At 45.1% G+C, this 18,528-nt stretch overlaps 2 protein-coding genes across 2 annotated transcripts in view; one reads left to right on the top strand and one right to left on the bottom strand.

Moving 5' to 3' along the window:
- Positions 1-150: 150 nt before the first annotated feature.
- Positions 151-16,488, bottom strand: LOC119385812 (protein fem-1 homolog CG6966-like). The gene is made up of 6 exons (XM_037653191.2): positions 16,296-16,488; positions 15,212-15,361; positions 12,046-12,379; positions 11,396-11,663; positions 9,980-10,121; positions 151-408 (listed from the first exon to the last, which is right to left on the bottom strand). Exons 1-6 carry the CDS (start codon positions 16,353-16,355, stop codon positions 166-168), a joined length of 1,197 nt encoding a protein of 398 aa, XP_037509119.1. The 5' UTR covers positions 16,356-16,488; the 3' UTR covers positions 151-165.
- An 83-nt stretch (positions 16,489-16,571) lies between these two features.
- LOC119387075 (protein misato homolog 1) overlaps positions 16,572-18,528 on the top strand; it is a 63,432-nt gene continuing 61,475 nt past the window's right edge. Inside the window, exons 1-2 of the mRNA XM_037654376.2 lie at positions 16,572-16,847; positions 17,428-17,517. Of these exons, the coding sequence (XP_037510304.1) occupies positions 16,770-16,847; positions 17,428-17,517 (168 nt within the window). The 5' untranslated portion in view covers positions 16,572-16,769. The remainder of the gene's footprint in view (positions 16,848-17,427; positions 17,518-18,528) is intronic.

Genomic DNA, 18,528 nt, shown 5'->3' with positions numbered 1-18,528 from the left:
TGATTTTTTCGGTGGGCTGAATCAAAAGAGGCACGAAAACTGCCTATATGCAGTCTCGACTTGACAAAATTTGTGATACCCAAAATTTGTGAAATGAAGTTTTCAACCCAACCACAAGTGTGCCTTCATCATACTGAGGTTTGACTCCCATTGTGTACATGTTTCTCACCTTGCAGGCCTGGCCTCAGCCATCATGAAGCAGAAAAGCTCTGCAAAGGACAGCAGGCTACTTTGAGTCATGGGGCTGAACGGTTCAAGGCAGCGCTGCTGCATGTCCAGTGCATAGAGCCATAGAGCCACACAGCGGTTGAAGTCACCGAGATCCGCGTACACAGCACCGCGGTAGCGAATGTAGTACGCCGTGTCAGGGTGCGCCGGACCCAATACACGCTCTCTCACCAGGAGTGCCTGCAAACGAGATGGTTCAGTAGATTTTACATTTAGTTGACCCACCTGCTGTAAAAGCCAAACACAGTATCAATCTGCAAATGTGCTCTTTGCAGGTTCTTGTGCACAGACACAGAAGGAAGACATCAAAAAGAAAAAAACACTCAGTGAGTGATAGGTGTGGCAGCATATGCTCAGTATGAGACAGCCTCGCAAGTAGGCTAACACCCTGCTTTTTACTACTACAGTCGCCGACCGTTTATTCGGACGCTGAAAATTCGGACATGCTCATTTATTCGGACACCTTCGCGGCACCGCCACTCGTCCCATTGAAGTAATGTAAACTCACGACCGAAAATTCGGACGCCCCATAGCCCGCCGTTCGATTTTTCGGACTCCGGCTGGCTGATCGAGTGCGACGTTGAACGCCTTGACAAGCTGTCAGCAATGTTTACAATATTTTTGCTAGGTTGCCAGCACTGAAATGTTGCATTGGCTATAACTGGAGATTGCGCCAGTGTCAAAAATCCACGCAGAAATTACCGATCTCGAAGGCTATGTTTATTGGCTACATGTAACGGCTGCCTTTTGGCTTTAGCCAGTCAAGTATCCATTGACCGGCTACCACGGCCAAACAGCAGGCCAAGCCAAGCCAAGATTGGAATCTGCTCGGTGCGCCGTTTTGAGGTGAATGACAGTGCGTACGAGTACGACGCGGATCCTAATTCGGACAAAGAGAGTACAACAGAAGCGCTGCGACATCAACTAGCCCAACGTCGTTTCCTTTTGGCGTGTGAGGATTTGCGTTGTCAGATGTTTCTGTGGCTAGGCCTGATCTGCGTCCCGAGCTTAGTCTCACTCCCCTCTTGCTTGGCGTGAGAGGTGTTGCTCCGACGCCGCCCGTTCTATGTGCGCTGTTGGAACTAAAGAAACGCGGCAACTACGAGGCCCTGACGATGGCGAAAAAAGCGGTGATTATTCACCAGGTGGAAGTTGCTTGGGAGTTTTCGCCGAGTTGGGCGGTGAGATCATCCGTCAGCTACTCAAACCAGCGCATGTGGACAGCGACTGCCGTGATGATGCACCTCCCACACCACAGCCATCAAATGCGGATTTAGCGTAGGCTGTTGCAGTGCTATTGTCGACCCACAGGGGTGGCCAAACATTGGCTGAAATACAGGCCGACTTGGTCGTGCGGAAGCGTACATGTGTACAGACGCGCACTGGCAAGTTTTTTCTGGCCGCCGGGCCAATAAAAGTGTATTTTTCTGGTGAATCCTTTTTTTCGGACTCCCGATAATTCGGACCAAGTCCGAATAAACGGTCGGCGACTTTATAGGCACACGACTACGAATGACGAGTTGCAATGCTTAAAGGGGTGGTGCCAGCAAATTTGTGGCTTGCGCATTCTTTGCTGTAAGCGTTTCCTATAGCTCCAGGAAGCATGATGCATGCACCAAGATTCATGTATTCTCGCTAAATAACTTAATATCGCCTTTCATTGTGGACAACTTTCGGTTTCGGTTTCTGGACGCCGAGGTTGGGCAGTGACGTAGAAGTGTAGGAGGCGTGGTCACGTGACCACACAAGGCTGTGACGCACTTAGCCAGGAAGCGATAGAAACTCGGCAAGTGATGTAGCAACCGATGCTTTGCCGGTACTATAGTGAATTAGAATATATTCTAGTTCACTACAGCCGGTACGTACGTTGCCGAAGTGGCGGAGGTCCGGAGGTCACTCACGTTACTACAGCAGATATGGTGTGACGTCACTACAACTTTCGTTGCCCATCCTACAGATCTACGTCAGTGTTGGCGCGCTAGCGATGGGTTTCGATCGGGAGAATGGGCATTTAGGTATGTAGCGTTCCTTTAAGGCAATTTACTCATACATTGAGCTGGATAGAGACGGATGTCTTCCGCCATTTATTATCCCTGTTCTCAAAACAAGCATCTTCTTCTTCTTCCCCTCGATGCCTCCGCGATGATGCTTCAGGCACAGACCGCTTCACTCTCCCGGACTTCATTGTTCACACCTCCTGGTGTAATATTTAAAAATATTGCTGATGGAGGCGCATTCTGTGTGCCCAGAGACTCCCAGGTACCAGATGGTCTTCAAGATACCCCGTTGCGAAGCCGTCTTGATGACTTGAAAGGGCCCACAGAACTTCTCATTGGAACTCCTTATTCCTTTCCGCAACAGGACGAAGTCTCCAGGTTGTATGTCTGGTATGTCACTGCTCCGTCTGCTGTCGAAGTTTTTCTTCATTTTCTTTTTGTACGCCTCTTGCTGTTTCTCCGTTTTCTTTTTCTCAAAAAGCACCAGGTTTTCAAGAAGGCCCAGTTCGCGGTCAGCTGGAAGCACCGGTGCAGTCCCTGAAGCAGCAAAAAGAGGACTGCATCCAAGACCACTAGTGCAAGAACGGTTGTGATGTCTCACAGCGGCTTCGAGGCAGCATTTCCAACCACCAGGAAAATTCGGATACATCTTCATATACTGCTTGACGTCTCGTATTGCACGCTCAGCGAGGCCATTAGCAGCTGGGTGGTATGGTGCGCAAAACTTGATTGTCACTCCGTGGTCGTTCGCCCATTTTGAAAGTTTTGTGCTACGGAAAGCCGGACCATTGTCGCAAACTAATGTCTTCGTATTCCGAAAACATTCTGCCTTCAGTAGAGCCATGATGCTGTTGGCGTCTTCCTTTCCTGCCCTGGCCGTAACCATTCTCGTGCACCCATCGATAGCGAGCAGGAAAGCTTGCGTCTTCCTGACCCCTTCCCCTTTCTTTTTGAGCTCCGCGAAGTCCAAGTGAACAACGTCGAATGGGACACTGGAGTAATCTGTTGTTATCATAACGTCCGTGAGCTGATTGTATTTGACTTTGTTCGTTTGGCACTCGTGGCATGTACGGATATAGGTCCTGATGTCATTTTTCATACCTGGCCACTTAAATCTTTTCAGTAGTTTGCCGTACGTGCGCCAAAAACCATCATGTCCGCCTGATTCGGGGGTGTCGTGGTAAAGATGCAAAATCTTGGTAATCATTGTTGGTGGCACATGATATTTTCCATTAATGAATTTCATTTCTTCGGTACCTTCCCAGAGCTTTGTGTGATTAATTTGTAGAGGATTGTCAAGTGTGGTTGGTATCAGAAGCCTGGACAGTGCATCCGCATCAGTGAGTAGAGGACCTGGACGATGTGACACGACGAAGTCAAACTGTTGCAGATAATTTACCCACCTAGCGATGCGGCCTTTTGGTTGTGTCATACCGAGTAGGTGAGTCAATGCTTGGTGGTCTGTAAAGAGGGTAAATTTTGCACCCTCTAGGTACGTTCGAAAATACTGTACAGCTTTCAGTACGGCCAGCGCTTCCTTTTCTGTGGTCGAGTAGTTCACTTCAGCCAGCTTCATTGTATAGCTGTAATATCCTACTACATAATGTTTTTGGTTCTTCAAGTTTGGTAGCTTCTGGTAGAGGACTGCTCCAGTCGCATAATGTGATGCGTCTGTATTCAGCACAAACGGTAAGGAGAAGTCTGGTATCCGTAGGATAGGGTCCGACGATATTATCTTCACAAGGTCAGAGTAAGCCCTTTCACAGTCGCCATCCCATTGGAACGGTATACCTTTCTGGGTCAAGCGTGTGAGACATCTCGTTTTAATAGCATAGTCTTTAATGAAGGACCGAAAGTGTCCGGCCAGACCCAGAAAAACACGCAATGAATGTATGTCATAGGGTTTTACCAATTTTGAGATTCTCTCAACAGATTCCTGTTTTGTGCTTTTCGTAGACCCATCGAAGACTCTTCCGAGGAACACTACCTTTTCTTGGAAGAAGGCACTTTCTTAAAGTTCACTTTAAGACTTGCAACACTCAGAGCTTGCAAAATTAAGGACAGGTGTTCCCGATGCTCTTCTTTGGTCTTCGAATAAACAATATGTCGTCGATGTAAACATTGCAGAACATGCCCAAATACGGCTTCAGGATTTCGTTCATGATCTTTTGAAACCAGGCTGGGGAATTCTTCCACCCGAACCGGCAGCCGGTTGTATTCATATAAAGTCAAACGGTGTAATAAACGCGGTGTACTTCTTTGTGTCTTCCTTCAATGGAATCTGCCAGAAGCCTTTGCAAAGGTCTAATCATGAAAAGCAACGGCAACCACCGTGTCGTCATGATATCATCAATCCTAGGCATTGGGTATGGTATCAACTCAGTTTGCTGGTTGAGAGCCTGTAATCTGTGCACAGGCGAAAACTACCGTCTTCTTTCGGAGCAATAGTTTATTGGCGATGCAAATGGCGACACGAAGGTCTTATAATGCCAGCGTCAAGCATCGCTTGTAACTCTGATTTCAGCCATACCTTTTTTTCTCAGGACATATTATAAGGACTTCGTCGAACAATTGCTTTGTCCGCGAGGTCGAAAGGAACCTCATGAAATCGTATTGCTGGAGGGTAGTTTCCTATGCAGCAGAGCTCTGGGTACTTTGTTTGTATGTCTTCCTCGCAGTAAATTTGTCTTAAGCGTCGAGTCGTCTCTATCTCATCCTTTGTTCCTAGGTGGTCTTCAATTAGGACCTTGTCGTCCCAATAAAGGTTCATCTTTAACTTCTTGATGTCAGGGCGAGATAGTAGGAACTCGTAAGTGACATCTGCCAGCACAACGCATCGGTTGTAATGTCTGTGGCCTTGAAATTCGAGAACTACAGATGCCCACTCATTACGAGAACTCACAGCCCCATCATATCCCTGAACGCGCAGAGTCCTCCAGCATGCAGGCTGCTGACGTCCACGAGCCTCTTGTTTATTATCAACACGGATGCTCCACTGTCGACGAGGGCTTTCATTTCCACGTCATTGACTTTAACAGGAACGTGGAGCAAGCAAGTGGACACGACGTAGACTGTATCGTACAAGCCTGTCATTTGGGGCTCTTCATAGGTCTCTGGTTCTCTCGGCGGCGACGGTTGAGGTACTGACAGTGTGCCACTATGACCCTTGCTATGGTGGTATGAGCTTTCCTTTAGATAAGGTGACAAGCTAGACACATGAACTGACTGCTCATGTGCGTTCAGTTCATTGTGGTGCGTTCAATTCAGCTGAATTAGAAACCTGTTCTGTTTTACAGGGCGGTAGTTCTTGCGGCAATTCAGCTGTTGGCAACACGAATTCCAGGCACTGTAGGAGATCTTCAAATGTCCTCGGGTCTCTTATTTGAACTTGGCTGCGGACATCGACGCATAGCCCTTGCATAATTAAAGCTACCGCTACCGGTGGTGCGAGCTTAGGCTCCGCTTCATACAACAAGCGCCGTTTCTCAAGAACATATCCTAGCAACGAACCACACCGGTAGGTGAAGCACAGAGCCGCGTCCCAACATTCCACAGCGTTGCGATGGAAAATTGACAAAAATATCATTTTCCAGTTTTCCCAGCATGCTGGTGGTTCAAGCAGAAGTTGCGTGTCATACCACTTTTTAGCTATACCACCGAGATAGCGGCGCATATTCTCAATCTTCTGGTCGTCAGAGACCCAGCCATTTTTTTCGCATGCATATTCGTAAAACGAAAGCCAGTAGTTGGGGCCTGCGGAGCTTTCCTCGAAAACATCTGGTTCCACTATGTTTCGTCGGTGGTCATTCAATCTCATTACGTTTGCGAGAAATTCAGTCTGCTGCGTCATCTGTCGTTGTTGTTGCTCGATGAGGTTCGTAAAAAAGCTCACCTCCGCCGATGCTTCCTTCTCAACGGCGTGTCGGCGCGAAGGCTTCAAGACCCAGTCCTCGAGCTCGTCCAGCTGCAGGGCCAGCCTGGCGGATCCCGTCTGTAGAAGTTCTTTGCGGCTAATTGAAGCTCTTTGCAACACCGACTGAACGAGGGTATCGGTTGTCGCATCTCGGCCAATGTTCTTCACTGGCTCACCTTCCACTTGGTAGCTGGAGAAGGTTATCCCACTTGGTGACGTTCGATCGACGAAGAATGTCACCCACATGTTCGATTGACGGCTGCGCCAAAATGTAGCGTTCCTTTAAGGCAATTTACTCATACATTGAGCTGGATAGAGACGGATGTCTTCCACCATTTATTATCCCTGTTCTCAAAACAAGCATCTTCTTCTTCTTCCCCTCGATGCCTCCGCGATGATGCTTCAGGCACAGACCGCTTCAAGGTACACTTTGGAAGTGAATTAAAATATATTCTAAACGTTTGCTGTGTCCGACCCTTCATGTGGAATGTCCTTGCATACAGAGGAAACCCACAACAGGTTTGTTACAGCCTCGAAATTTGATGGCACCACCCCTTTAATGCAAGGACTTGAATCTTTGTGCTGCTTTTAACTATTATAGGCACAAGACCACAAATGACGAGTTGCAATGTTTAATGCAAGGACTTGAGTCTTTGTGGGTTAATATAAGGTGCCACAAACAATTAAGTTACAAATCACAAAATTTCGATGTCATACATTTACAGTGCTTTTTGTATGCTTGAAAAATGTGTCAATTTTTTGGCTTTTTTGGCCAGCAAGTGTGGCCACCATTGCAAGAATTTTTTTCCTGACCATCAGTTTTCATAAATTCTGAAGTTTATCTATCGCTAAAATATCCGCATGCACTCAGGCACATGACATTATACAAGGGTTTCAACTCATGGACGCTTTCCATTTGTCCTGCTCGCATGAACTGATGCCTATCTGGTATGTAATCTCTCAAAGGGTGAGCGCCTGATACTCTTTGTTTATTGCCCACAGGGATGTGATTACAGCTGTTCACAGGCAGGCACTCGTATACACTAAGATGCCGCCACAAACAATGCTGCCGTGCCTGTTATCTTGTTTGATAATTGCATCATCTTGCCACCTCTCCACCTCTCGGTGGCAAGATGATGAAGGGTTCCCAAAAGTTTCTCACTCTAGTTTCTCTGACAGGTGCACAACCACAGAGTTTTCTGGTGTGTGCTCACATATGTGCTGACTACACTATGGGCATGCATGCTGGTGTTTCTGCTGAAAGTGAGCCGAGCGGTGATTCCTTCAATGAGACTACTGCCCAAATGCTAAATCAGATTCAGTCGATGTCAGCTGTGAGACAAGAATCACTTAACAAACAGTTCCAACACAAAATCAGACCGAGGAAGTATTTCTCAGAAGCAAGAGGGGTACTATGATTCTGACTGGTACAAAGGCGACAGTAACCTGCTATGCACATTTTCGCTAAGCATGTGAAACACATTTATATTCAGTGCATATACTTTTTCAGTTCTTCATAAAAGCTTCTTTCTCATTTTTATTTGTATTATTTGTGAATAAATGCATGTATACATATGCAAAATATCTCCTTCACTCTAGGATCTCTCTCAAAAATTAAGGTAAATAGCAGAAGAAAGAACATGATGTTGTGCCTGCAGCACTGTAGATATACTAGAGTAAATGGCACTACGATATAAAATTACGTGCCTTGCTGGATAACATTGATCAAGCTTTTTTTCTAGACTGAAACACCAAATGCTGTTACTTGTGCTACGCACTGTAATGTAACCCCCCTATTTTCATGTTTTTCTTTCGTATCATCCAATCACAATTACTGCTTGACACAATTACGATTGCCATTTCTTTAACTTTTTCAGTTGTGCAAGTAAATCTTGCATGTACCAGCAAGTGAAAGTACAATTAAAGCACATTAACACTGGGAGCACTGTCACTAAGACAACCCAGGAAACAATAGACAGATTTAGCTGAGCGTCCGCAACAACGTACGGACGCAGCCTGCCAGCTATAAAGTTCACTTTAGTAATGACAAACCAACTGCTAATCACACGTGTCAAACTATCTAAACGTTTACTTCCACTTCAGCCTAGCATGGCAAATCTGTGATGGAGTGAACCGCTAATGCTACCATTCAAATTGATTCACGATATTTAGGTCAAATATATTCAAGTACGAGAGCACTCAAGTTATTTAGAGAGCCACACCATTTCACTCCTTTTGCACTCTGCTAGTACAGTCGAACCCACTTATAACGATCCTACATATAACGATCAATCGGTTATAACGACCATATTTCTGTGCACTTCCAATTTTCCTATGCTACAGATTGAAACTGCATGCACATATAGCAGCATCCATATATGCGAACATTTTTCGAAGCCTACTACTTTTACAACGAGCACTTCAAACATGGTCACGGTAAAAATGTGGTACATACGAAGCGAAAAAAAGAAAAAAAGTTGAAACAGGCGTTTCGAAACATGAGAGAGGCGAGGCGCACGCTCGTGCGTGCCTCACTCCAAGCTACTTGCGACGATGATATCCTAGATAGAAGGGCAACTCGCACAGATTTAGGACACTGCGAGCAAAGTCGCTCATTTTCCTGGTGTTTTTTCAGTGGCAGAATGGCAGTGAGGGGGAAGAAATGGGAGACAAGATGAAGCCTTGCGGTCAGCTTTCGTACGGCAACCTTTTCTGACTCTGTTCTATGCAGCCACGACCACCTACGATGAACCAAACAATGCTCTGGAAAGCAAGAAGCCGAAAATGCAAAAAGCGATAACCGCGATAACTTTTTTGTCGCATAAAAGTTCACTGCGCCCCTCAACTCGTCGAAGCCACAATGTGCCACAAAAGGTCCTCTGTCTTTTCGGTAACGTCAGAGACTGTTCCGGTCGATCAAAGATTATGACTCTGCGCAATTACAGCGATGCCCTCAAGGACAGGCATCGGAAAAGAGCAGAGTCGAGGTGGCAGCTGGCGATTATTGTGCCATTACGACCTATCGCCGACAGCCTTATCACAGACATCTGCAGCTATCTGCTCGACAGCGCGTGTGGCGTAAACTGCGGATTGACGGCGGTACAAGGGTACAAGCACACCATGCTGCCGTTCGAAAGTTCGCCGCTGCCGCGTTGTGCTAGGCCATTTGAAAATGCACGTTGCTTTGTGGAAACAAAAGTACATAGTTTGGTGGTGTTGAGCGGTACAGGCACCGAGAAACATCGATGCACTGACAGCGAGCGTACACTGCATGTTTTATTAGGCGATAACCCAAGCGCACCGCGCTTCGTCGTGCGGGGCCACCAAAGCATCACTGAGACGTAGAGTGCGTACAGCTTGCGAAATGCTCGTCTTCGCTGCGTTGAACAGGCTACTCGCCACACCCATGCATGGGGTCCAGAGTGAAGCAAGCAAAAGGAACACAAGCATACGGTATACAGCAAGCGGCGCGGCAGCGTGAGCCAAGTAGGCGACACGCTACAGGCAACTAGCCAGAGATGATCGGCTCCACGTGACGGAACCGCAATTCAGTGAAACAGTGGCAGTTTATTGCAAAGGCAGTGTAATTCACTCATGACCACGCAGTGGGCGTAGCTCCATGATGCGAAAAGGCTTGCACTTTTTAATAAAAGTGCGCAGAAAAACAAACGACATGGTTGCTAAGTGCACGTTTTTAAGGGCGAGTCCATATGCAATGAACTACAGATATAACAACCACTTTTCATGACACTTTCGAGTTCGTTATAAACGGGTTCGACTGTATTTGTAAATCACTACATGAGCACCCCAAATCATAAAGCTTTGATTCAAGCCGCCTGACCTGCATGCGCATTTGGTCAGGCTCGCAGAGAAGATCGTCCAGGTCAATTGGAGAGTTGGCTTCAATCGCATGGCCATAAGCTGCAGTACTTTTCCTGTAGGGCTTGGGCAAAGGGGGTTCAAGGCAGCGTTCTTCCAGGGCCCTGCACATAACACGCACGTGCAAAATATTACTGTACTAGTTTAGAGTCTGCCGCTAACCTATAACTGTTAGCTTCATGCACTGCTCATGTACTGTTCAAGCAGTGTAAGGAAGTACTGTGTTGATACCAAAATCTGCATACAAACACATCCAGGGTCCTTGTCATAGCATGCAACTCTTTCAGAATGGTGAACAAGTGAAAAAACAAAAGTAAAAGAAATTCAAACACCAGCACCACAGTTGACAAATCTCACAACCTAAGTTGTTTGTTGTCAATCGTTGAGGAGTCGTTTCATAAATGCAGGATGTCATATGTGCTATTGATTATAGGGACCGCTAAGAGGATGTTAGGAGAGGTGAGGAGAAAAAAACAACTTAAGTATGTTTCAGTGAAGTTAATGTTTGTTGGTTTTGTATTTTACTTATTGCCACAACTGGAGACATGTTTTTCGAGAAAAAAAGAAAAGCTGGAGAAAGAGGGGAGGGGGGTGCAAGTTCGCTTCTTAGATAGTTTAGACATAACAACTGTTAGCATTTTATGTCCCAAAACCATGATATGATGAGGGATGCTGTAGTGGAGGGCTCCGGAAATTTCAACCACCAGGGGTTCTTTAATGTGCACCTAAAACTAAGTACACAGGCCTGAAGCATTTTTGCCTCCATCGAAAATACGGCCGCGCCGGCCAGGATATAGTTTAGACAGTCCAAACAACATCATTATGGCAATTATCAGCTATGTAGCCATAAAGTGTGGGTGCATATTCAGCACCGAAACATGAGACAATCGCAGCAAATACTACATCATGAGTCAGCAGTGCACTTTGTTGTTTTCTGCCTCTTGCTTAGTTCGAACCACCAGTTTATTCAATAGTGTGGTATGTATAATATAGTGCTGCTTGTTGTGTTTAGCAGAGTCGCAGGTATCAAAAACTTTTAATACGCACTGCGGGTCATAGTGTTTGCTTAGAGCAATACCTCTAAGCAACGCTCTTTGTCATTGCAGCATTTAAGGTAGTTTTCAGTTGCCACATGACACCATTAACATGGCAGGCTCTGATTTGATGCAAGCATTCTTAAAGATGCTGAGAAACAAACATCTTTTCCCAAGATGGTTTTCTTTTTTACTCACTAAATTAGGCTTGTTCATAGCAGGACATAAGTGATGCGCTTCATAAGTTACTGCGAACCACGAAACCATCGTACATCAAATCAATAGGCGCGGGAAATAAAATTTTTCGGTAAGGCTGCACCAAGTGGACCACGAGTGCTGCTTACCTGCGCCACAGAGCCAGGGCACGGGGCGAGTCACGTTTCTTGTCGACAAAAGTGGCCCCCAGTAGCTCCAAAGCCTCAACGCGCTGCTCCCGCGGGCAGTCGGGCAGCGAAGAAAGGAACTCCACCACAGGGGCGTGGCCTGTGACTGCCGCTGCCAGAAGTGGTGTGAGGCCGTATGCATCTCGTTCAGCCCTGGCTCCATGTTCCAGCAACAACCGAAGAATGTCCAGGCTCCCAGATTCAGCACAGTCGTGCAGAGCAGTGTTTCCTGGAGAATACAATGGGCATATTTAGTCAAGCATGTTCAACCCACTTTAACACCAAATATATACATAGGTGCACCATGCTACTAAAGTAAACAAATGGGGCTGTAATAACACAATAAGAAAACAACTTTATGCTACCACTGAGGGACAATTTTAAATACATGCTTCACCAGCTTACATACCTTACTAATAAGAACTCTCTGGATGTGGCCATGATCTGATGTTGGCTCTTTAGAGTGCACATAAACATCTGCTTACATGAGCGAACTGCACTATATTCTACAATTAGATGAAGCTATCCAAGAGGCATGTGTTCTAATAACTGAACGTATTGGAACGCATGCCCGTTTCTCAAGCCACTCTTCTAAATTTCACTAGAAATACCTTTGGCGCTCTTGCGGTTGACGTGAGCACCTTGAGCAACGAGGTAACTGGCAATATCCAGATGCCCCTTGTAGCAGGCAATCATGAGACAGGTGTGCCCATGGCGGTTGGCAATTTCTAAGTCAGCGCCACGCTCCACAAGATACCGCACTATGGCAAGGTGGCCGTCGAAGCATGCAGCTCGTAGCGGCGTGGAATTGGTCCGTGTTGTGGCATTCACGCGAGCACCCCGCTCCACCAGCCTCTGTACTACACTGAGGTGGCCTGCTGCCGCCGCACACCACAGTGGTGGAGCACCCTCGATGGTCTCCCCTTCGAAGCTCACCGAACCCACCTGCAGCCGTAACAATTGGCTTCACGATCAAAACATTTTTGCAAAGTGCACTTTCAAAACACTCTGATAACACAGCATCTATTTCAAAATTATGAACCATCAAAAAAAAAGCATGAAATTCATTGCACATTACAATTTCAATGTGCTAAATTTTATGAAACTATGCAGCATCTGCAGAGTACACAGCAAATGGCTTATTCAATCAGCGACTGCAGAGTTAAATCGCAAATGAATTATTTGGGCAAGATGCAAAAGGGAACAAATTGCAGTTGGGAAATTTCACCGCAATCAGGGCTCGATCGCAACTGAAGGTGCCTGTATGACACCCATTTAGTCGCAACTTCAGATTACCAAAACTGAGAAAGTGTCGTGTTCTCTCTCTCTCTCTCTCTCTCTCACACACACACACACACACAAAAACAAAAAGACATCTAAGAAATGTCAGTAGGTAAATTAAACTGAATGCAAACACAAAACGACAAAGCACTGAAGACTGTTAAGTCAGTTCTTCAACTGTGTTAATATTGCTCCCTCAAAAGACCATCTTTGATGTAAGCACGCAATCCAGGCCCCCTTGTATCAAATCAAAACTACCGAATAGTCAGGCCTCCATTAGTCGCAGTAATTGGATTTTTCTTAATTTAAAGATTAATCTACCATATCCACTAACCTAATTAATTTAAAAGCTTTATTTTGTGTTGTCGTATATTTCAGGCTTCTGCAAACTGATACGTATGCTCCAATACTTAGCTTCATACCAACGTGGACATGAATCTAGTCATGTACTGTATGGAAGTATAGACACATGTACATAAAGGCATTTCTGAGATTGCTTTCAAGCTCAAATGTTTGCCAAGCTTCTATTTACTCACTGTTGGCATTGTCATTTATATGCTGTGAGTGTATGCAGTGAAAAGAGCACGAGATCCTTTTTATTAATTTTTTTTCTTCATCTTTCCTTCATTTCTAACAAGAAAATGCTTCAAATATGTCTCCAAGGGCGCTAAAACATGATGCTAAAATTATTTTCAGCACCAGGATAAAAATCGACGGCGAAGAACAACTGCAACCAGGGGACCTTTCAGAGAAGAAAATTTCAGAATTCTGAGAACGTTGATTGGAGGGGCCAAAATGGAGGGGCCAACTTTGAAGCAGAACACTTTAGTATGGCGCAGTTTAATCATATGAAAAAAATCAATTATGCAGTGAAATCTCAAAATAATTTTCATAGTAAACTCCAGTGATGCATTCTTTAAAAAAGTGTACATATTGATAGTTGTTATTAGTTGTCGTAAAATCTATGTAAATAATCTATACCAACTACAATTCATATGCCAACAGATTATGATCGTTGCAATCAATTTTCAGGGAAAGCAGCATGAGTGACCCACCTGTGACCTATGCAACTATGACACCTAGATATAGTCGACTGTTATGCACCTATTTTAAAGCTACCACAACACTTTACGGAATAAAATTCTCAAAAACAAGAAACAGCTTCTACCCATTTAAATAAATGTTTCATGCGTCATATCTGACAAAAAAGTTTTCTTTCCACAAAATAAACTTATATTCAAAGAAACAAAGACCAAGTTTGTGCAGTACGTATGTCACTTGGCTACAACGCATTCACATCTTGCAGTGTAAGGCAACGCAGGGGCCAGAAAATACTGCGACTGCTAGAAAGCAGACAGGTTAACAATAATTTTTGTTGATTTTCTTGCGACTGATGCAAACATGCACACAATGGCGTTCTGTGGCATGCTTTTTGAACGGTTTGTGCCAAGCCTGTTCTCATGTTTCCGAAAGCTGCCACATTCTCACGGAAAGATGCAACAGATATGCCTGATGACATTATCATGATGGAACATGCCCTCCCTTCCGCGCAATAAACAGCTTTTCGTAAATTACTTTATTTACTATGCAGCCAGATGGCTCCCATTTCCTGAAGTTTCATTTTTGGCACACAAGGTTCCCCCTTCCATACAGAAATAGAACAGGGGTGGATAAATTTTTTTGTTTTTTATATTGGCCACAGATCTTGACGCTCGTGCATTTCAGTTCAGCAAGGCAGGTTTAACGACGCAGAAACAAAACGACATGCAAGTCGTTTGCGAGCTTCGCAGTATAATTTCCCATGTCCAAGGATAACGCAAAGTAGCAGACAAGAACTGCTTGCTTACATGCTATCTAGATTGTATTTACAGTGAACCGACGTTTACCGGAGATGTTATGGTTTCTAATACATCCGTACAGCTCAGTTCATGGGTAAAGGGGTCATTATAACTGTACCACTATGTTCACTGCAATGGGTATACAAGGCTTGCACTGACGTCACCCGGGACCGCCATCTTTGTGAACAAACTGGTTGAGACGCAGGGTGAACTCTCGCTCAAACGCGCGGAGCAAGAAACAGTGACATCAGATTAGTTCCGGTGCCTCCTCCAATCCTTTGTATTCCCCCTTGGCGCAGCTAGCGAACAGAAGAAACCGGGAGAAGCACAAAAGAACGACTATGCCGCGGGTTCTCCGCTGGAATAACACTCTAAAGAGATAAAAAAGTCATGGTGGCCGCCATGTTTGTGAACAAGCGCAGAGAACCTGTCTGTGACATCACGTGCAAGCCATGTATAATGAACAGTAACCTTATCGTGTCCACAACGGGCAGTAGCTGCCAAGCCAGTCGACTTCATTAGGAGCAATTTTAATGTGTTATCTACTTTCGTAAAGTTGTTTGACAGACTTAATGCCAATACAACACATCATTAATGCAACTTCCAGAAAGTAAGACACTCTTGTGCAACAATGCCAATGACATACAAGAAAAGTTACCTGTTCAATGTCAGCTTGGCATCTGTCAAGAAGGTAGTCGGCCACATCGAGATGGCCATTGCGAGATGCCATCACTAGCGGTGTCGCTCCATTAGTTGTTGCGGAAACCAACCTCTGGATTTCCTCCTTTGGTCTATGGTCCAAAAACACCTGCATAGCGAACGCTTATCAAAATCAGTAAAACTAAAAACGAGAACGCACATAGTGAAGGGAAAGCAAAATGTTGTGGTATATCATACAATAAAACGCAACTTTTTTAAAGGCTACGCGAAAAATGTCACTTTGATGACGTTTACTAACGAAGTGTCAGTTTTAAGGGTGTCGTCGTAACGACATCCAATCACCAGCTCAACTTTGTTCAGACTCTTTACATAGCACAGATCTGCACTCCGTGCTGCACAGTCGTGCTGGCAGCGGCGCTTTTAAAACACAGCGAAATGGCAGCGAACTGCGCAAACGTTTCCTCCCTCTCGCTCCCTGGAGTGAAACGGGACCCACAATGAGCTCGTCAATATTGTGCGCCAGCTTCCATAATTAGGGCAAAAATAAGCTCACAGATGCTGGCACGAGCACACGTGTGACAAGCGTTAGCTCTAGCTGTCCGGGCACCAAAAACAGGATGTTCGCTTGCGTTGTTTCTCGAGAATTCCAACGCGAGTCATCAGCAGATACACGATTCCCGATTCGCTCCAAGCAAGAATACATACCTAATGTCGCAACACTGCGAAGAATCTGCTTCTGCTCTCCACTGGGCTTCAATACAACAAAACGCTTACGTAATAATACAACGGAGCTCTACGATAAAGCGTCTGGAAGACAACACAAAGCGCCTCGATCCCACAGCTGAGTTGGGAAAGTGGGCAGTGTTTATTGCCAGTGGGAAGAAAACGAGGCAACAAGTGGGAACTCGGCCCAACTATACCAATAGCTGAAGACCGAAATAAAGGTATCACTGCACTACACACGCATTAACGTTTCTTTCGATAGAAAATATTGCGTTGAGTGTGAAGGCAACGACTAAGCCTAACAAAACATAAGACGACATGAACTGACGCAGCTTTGTCAGATGCAAAATATGACGTACCTTGAGGCGCTTAAGCTTGCCATCCTTTGCAGCATTAAATATGGCATTCTTAAATTCCATATTGGAGGTTCCGTTTAATTTCTACAGCTCGAAAGCAAGCTCAAGCACTCTAGGCCGGACCATAACTTAGCTCCCGCGGCTGCAGTGCGCTCGTAGCGCTGGCTCAGCTGTCTGCGGCTGGGATGGGCGTTCTGTTGGTTCTGTCGGCTCCGCCTCGGCGCATTTGGCGTCATTTGAAGCCAATCCAATAAAAGACTTGCATGCACGTCTTTGCTCGCGGTGCGATTGTGCTGCATCGCGCGTTGGTGCTGCGCTGCTGAATTCAAAATCCAGGGAGGCGACCCTCAGCAAGGCGGGATGTCAGCTGCACCGACTCCACAGTAGCGTGTATACAATCAACGAACGTGTATAGGGCAATGTCGTAACTATAATATCCTCCCCTGTCGCCGTGCCATGCGCGATTAGCGAAACAACATGCCTTGCAGAGAAGTCATAACTTTGCAACTCGGACACTACGCAAACTTTGTGGGCTCTCATATTTGGAATTTGCAAGTAAGGTGCAAACGTTGCTCGTTATCTGCGCGACGTTGTCCTGGAGACATCGTGTGGGTTATTTACGCTCATTGGTTGCGATTCTCACGAAATCGGTATGCGTAGCTGTCAACTGAAATTTTCCTTGTTCCCATCTGTGTTATTTATTTCCGGATTCATTGCATTATTAGCTGTGTGGCACGCTGGCCGTAAATCTTTCCCCTCCACTGAATGCGACGCTATTTTCGCTGTACCCCCCTATTCGAATACCTGTTTCACGATTTTGTTACGTCTTCACTAATAACTAGACGTCTACACATTTTATACTGAACATCTAAACTGGCAGGATACTGGCATACACGTGGTTTCTTTAACTGCTAAAATTATCTCTGGAGAAAATGACACTTTTAGTCGACCTGAAAGATGTAATCACTAAGGGTTTCTTTTTTTTTTTTTTGTACTACAGCATACTAGCTTTTAGCTTGAAAAACTCCAGGGCATGATGATTACAGTGGCAAAGATCTGACCACATCAAACATTCTTATACTTGTGTACCTACAACATAATTTTCTGTCACCTTCTCCACTGTTTTCTTTAACAGGAAGCCTGCTTTTCGTACAAGCCAAATGACAAGAAAATACCTCTGGAGTTTGCCCACGACACCTTTTTCCGGGAGGGAAGAAACCCCAAGGTGAGCAGCCTGTGCTGACCTGTTTACTGTCAGTATATGTACGCGTAGTGTCATTACGAAAACGTTTCGGTTTTGTCAAGACTTGCACGTGTTTATCAATTGAAAGTATACTGAAAACTCAATTCCTGTAGCTTGATACGATAAATATTATACTTGGCTTTTATAATAAGAGCAGTGAAAACTAACAGTATGGGCTGTTTTCATTTTAAAGTTCATTGTATACACATGGGTATCAAGTTTTAAAGAGTCTTCTGTTTGTCCGTCCGTTTTTACATTGTATTATCACACTTTTAAGAATGGCTTGGCAGAATGGTGTGACACTTCGCAGTGTTTTATGTATGTACAAGTACCTGTACAGGCTGTTTCACACTTAGGGAAAAAATTGGTGCACATTGCAATGTGCGCAGAGTTTTCTCTAAGTGTAAAACAGCTTGTACAAGTGCATGATCGCCACTTCTTTGACAGGTACTGACTGAATGAGCATTGTTGTATGTGTACAAATACTGGATAATGTTACTCCACAGAGGAAAGGACACCTGCCTAAGAGCATATTAGTTCTCCCTTTTACAATATTTTACGAGGTCAGTGAATGAAGCTGCAGCTAAGTTTTTTTTTTCTATGTTGATTGATTTCACAGGTGCTGTCACAGTCTGATGTCCATCGAGCTAAAGATATTTCCAAGTGCCTCCAGTTACCCAGCAATTCCTTTTTTTCATAGAGTTTCCCAATATTAACTGGAGGGAACTCTGGCGCTGCAATCGTTCAGCCACCTTGGGAATGATGGGCAGTACACGGATTTGCCTAATCTTCGTGCTTGCAGCATCGAACGCATTTGTGGCTTCATTTATTGTTGTGTTTTGGCATTCATTTCGGATAAAAGAATGGATTATTTTGAAATTCATGAGGCGATTTGAATTTGTGAGCCTAAAAGGTAAGGTGGTGAAGTAAAACTGCTGAACATCTGCTGAACTTTGTCTTGCGACAAATCGGCTCCAGGCCACGTGGAGCTTA

This window comes from Rhipicephalus sanguineus, chromosome 3 (assembly GCF_013339695.2).
Source record: "Rhipicephalus sanguineus isolate Rsan-2018 chromosome 3, BIME_Rsan_1.4, whole genome shotgun sequence".
NCBI classification, from domain to species: domain Eukaryota; kingdom Metazoa; phylum Arthropoda; class Arachnida; order Ixodida; family Ixodidae; genus Rhipicephalus; species Rhipicephalus sanguineus.
This window is presented reverse-complemented; position numbering and strand designations above follow the sequence as displayed.

Coding starts and splice junctions, on each gene's coding strand:
- LOC119385812 (XM_037653191.2), bottom strand. CDS start 16,355: ATGGAATTTAAGAATGCCATATTTAATGCTGCAAAGGATGGCAAGCTT. Junction 15,362..16,295: donor GCAAGCTTAAGCGCCTCAAG/GTACGTCATATT, acceptor TTCGCTATGCAG/GTGTTTTTGGACCATAGACC. Junction 409..9,979: donor CTGACCAAATGCGCATGCAG/GTCAGGCGGCTT, acceptor TCTCGTTTGCAG/GCACTCCTGGTGAGAGAGCG.